The 10000-nt window shown below is 48.4% G+C and overlaps 1 protein-coding gene across 1 annotated transcript in view; it reads right to left on the bottom strand.

Annotated features, from left to right (window-relative positions):
• The window catches only part of LOC139403204 (amyloid beta precursor protein binding family B member 2-like), a 60511-nt gene that overhangs the window by 43111 nt on the left and 7400 nt on the right, over positions 1 to 10000 (bottom strand). The window contains exons 2-5 of the mRNA XM_071146917.1: positions 6696 to 6849; positions 4661 to 6510; positions 3631 to 4030; positions 2770 to 2978 (exon numbers count right to left, since the gene is read on the bottom strand). Of these exons, the coding sequence (XP_071003018.1) occupies positions 2770 to 2978; positions 3631 to 4030; positions 4661 to 6490 (2439 nt within the window). The 5' untranslated portion in view covers positions 6491 to 6510; positions 6696 to 6849. The remainder of the gene's footprint in view (positions 1 to 2769; positions 2979 to 3630; positions 4031 to 4660; positions 6511 to 6695; positions 6850 to 10000) is intronic.

Genomic DNA, 10000 nt, shown 5'->3' with positions numbered 1-10000 from the left:
GTGGTCTGCTTCTGTCCTGTAGGTGGCACTGTGGGCTCTTTATAAACCTGGGATACAGGGGGGGTCTGCTTCTGTCCTGTAGGTGGCACTGTGGGCTCTTTATAAACCTGGGATACAGGGGTGGTCTGCTTCTGTCCTGTAGGTGGCACTGTGGGCTCTTTATAAACCTGGGATACAGGGGGGGGGGTCTGCTTCTGTCCTGTAGGTGGCACTGTGGGCTCTTTATAAACCTGGGATACAGGGGTGGTCTACTTCTGTCCTGTAGGTGGCACTGTGGGCTCTTTATAAACCTGGGATACAGGGGTGGTCTGCTTCTGTCCTGTAGGTGGCACTGTGGGCTCTTTATAAACCTGGGATACAGGGGTGGTCTGCTTCTGTCCTGTAGGTGGCACTGTGGGCTCTTTATAAACCTGGGATACAGGGGGGGTCTGCTTCTGTCCTGTAGGTGGCATTGTGGGCTCTTTATAAACCTGGGATACAGGGGTGGTCTGCTTCTGTCCTGTAGGTGGCACTGTGGGCTCTTTATAAACCTGGGATACAGGGGTGGTCTGCTTCTGTCCTGTAGGTGGCACTGTGGGCTCTTTATAAACCTGGGATACAGGGGTGGTCTGCCAGACACTGGGACGACCTGGGATACAGGGGTGGTCTGCCAGACACTGGGACGACCTGGGATACAGGGGTGGTCTGCCAGACACTGGGATGACCTGGGATACAGGGGTGGTCTGCCAGACACTGGGATGACCTGGGATAAAGGTGGACAGAGCAGGTCTGATCGGAGGGGTTGAGGGGAGCTGAAGGACTGGATGGTGTTCAGAGATAGATGGGAGGGGTTGAGGGGAGCTGAAGGATGGGACTGGATGGTGTTCAGAGATAGATGGGAGGGGTTGAGGGGAGCTGAAGGATGGGACTGGATGGTGTTCAGAGATAGATGGGAGGGGTTGAGGGGAGCTGAAGGATCGGACAGGATGGTGTTCAGAGATAGGGGCGGCAGGGTAGCCTAGCGGTTAGAGCGTTGCCACTTAATATCATGTTTATATACCCTACATTACTCATCTCATATGTATATACTGTATTCTATACCATCTACTGCATCTTGCCTATGCCGTTCAGCCATCACTCATCCATGTATTTATATGTACATATTCTTATTCATTCCTTTACACTTGTATGTATTAGGTAGTTGTTGTGAGATTGTTAGATTACTTGTTAGATATTACTGCACGGTCGGAACTAGAAGCACAAGCATTTCACTACACTCGCATTAACATCTGCTAACCATGTGACCAATAACATCTGCTAACCATGTGACCAATAACATCTGCTAACCATGTGACCAATAACATCTGCTAACCATGTGACCAATAACATCTGCTAACCATGTGACCAATAACATCTGCTAACCATGTGACCAATAACATCTGCTAACCATGTGACCATTAACATCTGCTAACCATGTGACCATTAACATCTGCTAACCATGTGTATGTGACCAATAACATCTGCTAACCATGTGACCAATAACATCTGCTAACCAAGTGACCAATAACATCTGCTAACCATGTGACCAATAACATCTGCTAACCATGTGTATGTGACCAATAACATCTGCTAACCATGTGACCAATAACATCTGCTAACCATGTGACCAATAACATCTGCTAACCATGTGACCATTAACATCTGCTAACCATGTGACCATTAACATCTGCTAACCATGTGACCATTAACATCTGCTAACCATGTGACCAATAACATCTGCTAACCATGTGACCATTAACATCTGCTAACCATGTGACCAATAACATCTGCTAACCATGTGACCATTAACATCTGCTAACCATGTGACCATTAACATCTGCTAACCATGTGATCAATAACATCTGCTAACCATGTGACCAATAACATCTGCTAACCATGTGACCACTAACATCTGCTAACCATGTGACCATTAACATCTGCTAACCATGTGTATGTGACCAATAACATCTGCTAACCATGTGACCAATAACATCTGCTAACCATGTGACCAATAACATCTGCTAACCATGTGACCATTAACATCTGCTAACCATGTGACCATTAACATCTGCTAACCATGTGACCATTAACATCTGCTAACCATGTGACCATTAACATCTGCTAACCATGTGACCAATAACATCTGCTAACCATGTGACCATTAACATCTGCTAACCATGTGACCAATAACATCTGCTAACCATGTGACCAATAACATCTGCTAACCATGTGACCAATAACATCTGCTAACCATGTGACCATTAACATCTGCTAACCATGTGACCATTAACATCTGCTAACCATGTGACCAATAACATCTGCTAACCATGTGTATGTGACCAATAACATCTGCTAACCATGTGACCATTAACATCTGCTAACCATGTGACCAATAACATCTGCTAACCATGTGACCAATAACATCTGCTAACCATGTGACCATTAACATCTGCTAACCATGTGACCATTAACATCTGCTAACCATGTGACCAATAACATCTGCTAACCATGTGTATGTGACCAATAACATCTGCTAACCATGTGACCATTAACATCTGCTAACCATGTGATCAATAACATCTGCTAACCATGTGACCATTAAAATGTGATTTGATTTGATGTCTTCAGATCTCACTGTTACAATTAAATAGAAAATACGTGGCTCTATTTAATCAAATGTCATCGTCAGGGATCCAAATATTATCGCTTTCGCCCCTAAAAATACCCAAAAATGTAATTCTAGGTGTTTACCTGGTGGTCTGGAGGTGGGGAGGCTGAGGTGGTGTCCCCCAGGCTAGAGCCCTCCTGTCTGGTGAGAGGGTCTCTGGGCGCTGGTCTCTCCCACTGTGTGGCTCCACTAGGGATATGCCAGTAGTAGATATCAGCCTTGTCTGTAATCCTCTTCCATCCTGGAGGAAGGTCCCCTTCTGTCTGACAGCCCTGATGATCACTCCAGATATCTGAGACAAACATGGACATATTATCTCGATTGACTCTGTACCGGTACCCCCTGTATATAGCCTCCACATTGACTCTGTACCGGTACCCCCTGTATATAGCCTCCACATTGACTCTGTACTGGTACCCCCTGTATATAGCCTCCACATTGACTCTGTACCGGTACCCCCTGTATATAGCCTCCACATTGACTCTGTACCGGTACACCCTGTATATAGCCTCCACATTGACTCTGTACCGGTACCCCCTGTATATAGCCTCCACATTGACTCTGTACCGTAACACCCTGTATATAGCCTCCACATTGACTCTGTACCGGTACCCCCTGTATATAGCCTCCACATTGACTCTGTACCGGTACCCCCTGTATATAGCCTCCACATTGACGCTGTACCGGTACACACACACACACACACACACACACACACACACACACACACACACACACACACACACACACACACACACACACACACACACACACACACACACACACACACACACACACACACACACACACACAGAGCCACTGACCGAAGCCTCCCACACTGCACTCTTTCCTCATAAACAATATAGTGTGTGTGCATGCCTGTGTGTGCATGCGTGCATGTGTGTGTGTGTGTTCGTGCGTCTGTGTGTGTGTTCCAGGCCTACCTGGGAGGGGAGGTGAGGTGTTCTCCTGAGACAGAGAGGACCAGCCAGGAGAGTTCATGTCCTGGATCCTGATTACAACACAGTCTGTCTTCACCTCTACAACACTATCCTTCTGCCTCAGAGGAGAGGAGGAGGAGGAGGACGAGTAGGAGAGGATAGAGGAGGAAGAGGAGGAGGAGGGGAGGGGAGGGGTTTCTTCAGGACTGCTGTGTCTGGGTGTGGATGGAGGAGGGGGATACGGAGAGTCTTTAACCGATTTGAGGAGCCTAAAGCTGGGGTGGAGGTCTGGGTGGCTCACCTGGTCTGGAGCTTTGACCTGGTTCTCACTCTTCAACAGAGGCCTCCTCTCCTCCTCCATCTTCTCCTCCTCTTCCCTCTCCTCCTCTTCATCCTCTATCCTCTCCTCCTCAATCCTCTCCTCCATCTTCTCCTCCTCTATCCTCTCCTCCTCTATCCTCTCCTCCTCCATCTTCTCCTCCTCTTCCCTCTCCTCCTCTTCATCCTCTATCCTCTCCTCCTCCATCTTCTCCTCCTCCATCTTCTCCTCCTCTTCCCTCTCCTCCTCTTCATCCTCTATCCTCTCCTCCTCCATCTTCTCCTCCTCTTCCCTCTCCTCCTCTTCATCCTCTATCCTCTCATCCCCAATCCTCTCCTCCTCTTCCTCCTCTATCCTCTCCTCCTCTATCCTCTCCTCTATCCTCTCCTCCTCTATCCTCTCCTCTATCCTCTCCTCCTCTATCCTCTCCTCCTCTATCCTCTCCTCTATGCTCTCCTCCTCTTCTTCCTCTATCCTCTCCTCTTTCCCCCTCTCCTCCTTTATCCTCTCCTCCTCGTCCTCCTCTGCCTCCTCTATCCTCACCTCCTCGTCCTCCTCTTCCTCCTCTATCCTCTCCTCCTCGTCCTCCTCTATCCTCTCCTCCTCTGCCTCCTCTATCCTCTCCTCCTCGTCCTCCTCTGCCTCCTCTATCCTCTCCTCCTCGTCCTCCTCTTCCTCCTCTATCCTCTCCTCCTCGTCCTCCTCTATCCTCTCCTCCTCGTCCTCCTCTATCCTCTCCTCCTCGTCCTCCTCTATCCTCTTCTCCTCGTCCTCCTCTATCCTCTCCTCCTCTATCCTCCTCTCCGCCTCTTCCCCCTCTATCCTCTCCTCCTCGTCCTCCTCTATCCTCTCCTCCTCTATCCTCCTCTCCGCCTCTTCCTCCTCTATCCTCTCCTCCTCCTCTATTTTCATCTCCACTTCCTTCTCAGACAGGATGCTGATGTCATCCCCGTCGTCTGTCACGTTCGTGATGCTTTCCAGGTCTGAGTTCACGTTAGTTTTCAGATCCAGGTCTGAGTTCACGTTAGTTTTCAGATCCAGATCTGAGTTCACGTTAGTTTTCAGATCCAGATGTGTCTTGGTGTCGGGGTCGAGGTTCATCTTGGTGAGGATGTCCTCATTGACGGTTTCATTGTTTGTATTGCAGTCCTCTGTGGTTGAGTCGGGGTCAGGGGTTGTGTTCTTGTTGTGGTCATGTTGTCCATGTCGTTCAGCTGTGGTTGAGTCGGGGTCAGGGGTTGTGTTCTTGTTGTGGTCATGTTGTCCATGTCGTTCAGCTGTGGTTGAGTCGGGGTCAGGGGTTGTGTTCTTGTTGTGGTCATGTTGTCCATGTCGTTCAGCTGTGGTTGAGTCGGGGTCAGGGGTTGTGTTCTTGTTGTGGTCATGTTGTCCATGTCGTTCAGCTGTGGTTGAGTCGGGGTCAGGGGTTGTGTTCTTGCTGTGGTCATGTTGTCCATGTCGTTCAGCTGTGGTTGAGTCGGGGTCAGGGGTTGTGTTCTTGCTGTGGTCATGTCCATGTCGTTCAGCTGTGGTTGAGTCGGGGTCAGGGGTTGTGTTCTTGCTGTGGTCATGTTGTCCATGTCGTTCAGCTGTGGTTGAGTCGGGGTCAGGGGTTGTGTTCTTGCTGTGGTCATGTTGTCCATGTCGTTCAGCTGTGGTTGAGTCGGGGTCAGGGGTTGTGTTCTTGTTGTGGTCATGTTGTCCATGTCGTTCAGCTGTGGTTGAGTCGGGGTCAGGGGTTGTGTTCTTGTTGTGGTCATGTTGTCCATGTCGTTCAGCTGTGGTTGAGTCGGGGTCAGGGGTTGTGTTCTTGTTGTGGTCATGTTGTCCATGTCGTTCAGCTGTGGTTGAGTCGGGGTCAGGGGTTGTGTTCTTGCTGTGGTCATGTTGTCCATGTCGTTCAGCTGTGGTTGAGTCGGGGTCAGGGGTTGTGTTCTTGTTGTGGTCATGTTGTCCATGTCGTTCAGCTGTGGTTGAGTCGGGGTCAGGGGTTGTGTTCTTGTTGTGGTCATGTTGTCCATGTCGTTCAGCTGTGGTTGAGTCGGGGTCAGGGGTTGTGTTCTTGCTGTGGTCATGTTGTCCATGTCGTTCAGCTGTGGTTGAGTCGGGGTCAGGGGTTGTGTTCTTGTTGTGGTCATGTTGTCCATGTCGTTCAGCTGTGGTTGAGTCGGGGTCAGGGGTTGTGTTCTTGTTGTGGTCATGTTGTCCATGTCGTTCAGCTGTGGTTGAGTCGGGGTCAGGGGTTGTGTTCTTGTTGTGGTCATGTTGTCCATGTCGTTCGGCTGCTTTGCGCAGGGCGTTCAGCCCGTTCTTGGCCAGTTTGTTGGGAGTCGACGACGACGGAGGAAGAGTTACATCACTCAGCCCCATTGCACTCTGGATGCTGGTCAGACAATACTTCTTACGACACTTAGGAAACGTGGCCCAACCCAGCCTGGTGACATCACCGCCACTGACATCACGATTGTGGGAGGAACGAAGGCTGAGTGAGGCGGGAGGAGTCAGGGCAGGGCCGTTCCTATTGGCCACGTCTATTGACATCATCACCGAAGAGGCGGGGCCTCCTGGAGAGAGAGAGAGAACAGTGAGGGAGCATGTGTTACCTGATAGGAGGTCAGTCCTGGACCAGGGGTTAGAGGTCAGAGGTCACAGGTCAGTAAAGAGAAAAGTATGTTGAGGATTGTAACTGTCAGGGTTGCCCCCGGAGACAGTAGCTAGACAACACCGTACCGAACACTGAGGGTCCTACCGTAGAGCTAAGGACTGTTGGTAACCCCAGGATGGTGTGGGTCCATGTTTTGGACTTCTCAGCCAATCACAGCGTCTACCCTCGATGACCAATCACAGACAGAGGAGTTCTGCTTCAGCCAATCATATGGCTTCACCAGGAAGACAGCTTCTGACTGCAAGAAACAAACACAATCCTTTAATGAATGAAGAACGCGCACACACACACACACACACACACACACACACACAGTGAGCCAAGTGAGGACAAACAATGCATAAAAACATGTTGCATTCTGGGACTAAATTACAAGTCAAGCTCCACTACTGCTGCAACAAGCCCACATACCAGGACAAACACACACACACCCAGAGGAAAGTGGGAAGGTAACAAGAGCCTGGATGTGACAGTAACCTCACACCTCTGACCTGTTGGCCTATTTCAGTTCTGTGTGTCTAACAGCTCACTGTCGGTGGGGGACTGTGTGTGTGTGTGTGTGTGTGTGTGTGTGTGTGTGTGTGTGTGTGTGTGTGTGTGTGTGTGTGTGTGTGTGTGTGTGTGTGTGTGTGTGTGATCTGTCTAGAGTAAAAATAACAGCTGCTAACCACCAAAGACGTAGAGATGTTAACCATTTGTACATCGTTACAACACTGTATATATATATATATATAATACTTTTGTTTATGATCTACTCCACTTGCTTTGGCGATGTAAACATATGTTTCCCATGACAATAATAAGGCCCTTGAATTGAATGGAATGTTAAAAGAGAGAAACAGAAAATGTGTTTTCTCTCTCCAAGTGAGAACGTCAGACGTTCCAATCCTCCTCTCTCCTCCTCTCCTTCCCTCCTCTTCCCTCCTCCTCTCCTTCCCTCCTCTTCCCTCCTCCCCTCCTCCTCCCCTCCTCTTCCCTCCTCCCCTCCTCCTCCCCTCATCTTCCACCAGGCAGAGAAAACAACAGAATGTGTATCCCAAAAGTACTCTGGTCTATAGTAGTGTACTATATAGGGAATATGGCTCTGGTCTAAACTAGTGCACTATATAGGGAATAGGGCTCTGGTCTATAGTAGTACCACTATATAGGGAATAGGGCTCTGGTCTAAACTAGTGCACTATATAGGGAATAGGGCTCTGGTCTATACTAGTGCACTATATGGGGAATAGGGCTCTGGTCTAAACTAGTGCACTATATAGGGAATAGGGTTCTATAAAGTAGTGCACTATATAGGGAATAGGGCTCTATAAAGTAGTGCCCTATATAGGGAATAGGGTGCTATAAAGTAGTGCCCTATATAGGGAATAGGGTGCTATAAAGTAGTGCCCTATATAGGGAATAGGGTGCTATAAAGTAGTGCCCTATATAGGGAATAGGGTGCTATAAAGTAGTGCCCTATATAGGGAATAGGGTGCTATAAAGTAGTGCACTATATAGGGAATAGGGTGCTATAAAGTAGTGTACTATATAGGGAATAGGGCTCTGGTCTAAACTAGTGCACTATATAGGGAATAGGGTGCTATAAAGTAGTGCCCTATATAGGGAATAGGGTGCTATAAAGTAGTGCACTATATAGGGAATAGGGTGCTATAAAGTAGTGCATTATATAGGGAATATATAGCTCATCTCTAGGCAGTAGTACTGTAGACTACTTTATCACTGACCTCAACCCAGAGTCTCTCAGAGCGTTCACAGTCAGCCCACTGACCTCAACCCAGCGTCTCTCAGAGCGTTCACAGTCAGTTCACTGACCTCAACCTAGAGTCTCTCACAGCGTTCACAGTCAGCCCACTGACCTCAGCCCAGAGTCTCTCAGAGCGTTCACAGTCAACCCACTGACCTCAGCCCACCCAGAGTCTCTCAGAGCGTTCACAGTCAGCCCACTGACCTCAGCCCAGAGTCTCTCAGAGCGTTCACAGTCAACCCACTGACCTCAGCCCACCCAGAGTCTCTCAGAGCGTTCACAGTCAACCCACTGACCTCAGCCCACCCAGAGTCTCTCAGAGCGTTCACAGTCAGCCCACTGACCTCAGCCCAGAGTCTCTCAGAGCGTTCACAGTCAGTTCACTGACCTCAACCCACCCAGAGTCTCTCAGAGCGTTCACAGTCAGCCCACTGACCTCAGCCCAGAGTCTCTCAGAGCGTTCACAGTCAGTTCACTGACCTCAACCAACCCAGAGTCTCTCAGAGCGTTCACAGTCAGTTCACTGACCTCAACCCACCCAGAGTCTCTCAGAGCGTTCACAGTCAGCCCACCTACCAAAAAACTATTAGGCAACAACAAATTAAATCCCAACTTCCTGGACAAAATGTTCCACTGTAATAGTGAAGGTGTATCACTTGGTAGAAAACCTAACCAGTATATTTGACCTCTCAGCTTCCCTGTCAAACCTAACCAGTATATTTGATCTCTCAGCTTCCCTGTCAAACCTAAACAGTATATTTGACCTCTCAGCTTCCCTGTCAAACCTAACCAGTATATTGGACCTCTCAGCTTCCCTCCATCAAACCTAAACAGTATATTTGACCTCTCAGCTTCACTGTCAAACCTAAACAGTATATTTGACCTCTCAGCTTCCCTGTCAAACCTAACCAGTATATTTGACCTCTCAGCTTCCCTGTCAAACCTAACCAGTATATTTGACCTCTCAGCTTCCCTGTCAAACCTAACCAGTATATTTGACCTCTAAGCTTCCCTGTCAAACCTAACCAGTATATTTAACCTTGCAGCTTCCCTGTCAAACCTAACCAGTATATTTGACCTCTCAGCTTCCCTGTCAAACCTAACCAGTATATTTGACCTCTCAGCTTCCCTGTCAAACCTAACCAGTATATTTGACCTCTCAGCTTCCCTGTCAAACCTAAACAGTATTTTTGACCTCTCAGCTTCCCTGTCAAACCTAACCAGTATATTTGACCTCTCAGCTTCCCTGTCAAACCTAAACAGTATATTTGACCTCTCAGCTTCCCTGTCAAACCTAACCAGTATATTGGACCTCTCAGCTTCCCTCCATCAAACCTAACCAGTATATTTGACCTCTCAGCTTCCCTGTCAAACCTAACCAGTATATTTGACCTCTCAGCTTCACTGTCAAACCTAACCAGTATATTTGACCTCTCAGCTTCCCTGTCAAACCTAACCAGTATATTTGACCTCTCAGCTTCCCTGTCAAACCTAAACAGTATATTTGACCTCTCAGCTTCCCTCCATCAAACCTAAACAGTATATTTGACCTCTCAGCTTCCTTCCATCAAACCTAAACAGTATATTTGACCTCTCAGCTTCCCTCCATCAAACCTAAACAGTATATTTGACCTCTCAGCTTCCT

This window comes from Oncorhynchus clarkii, unplaced genomic scaffold, assembly GCF_045791955.1.
Source record: "Oncorhynchus clarkii lewisi isolate Uvic-CL-2024 unplaced genomic scaffold, UVic_Ocla_1.0 unplaced_contig_14002_pilon_pilon, whole genome shotgun sequence".
Classification (NCBI taxonomy): Eukaryota; Metazoa; Chordata; class Actinopteri; order Salmoniformes; family Salmonidae; genus Oncorhynchus; species Oncorhynchus clarkii.
Note: the sequence above shows the minus strand (reverse complement) of the source record. Positions and strands in the feature narration are given on the sequence as shown.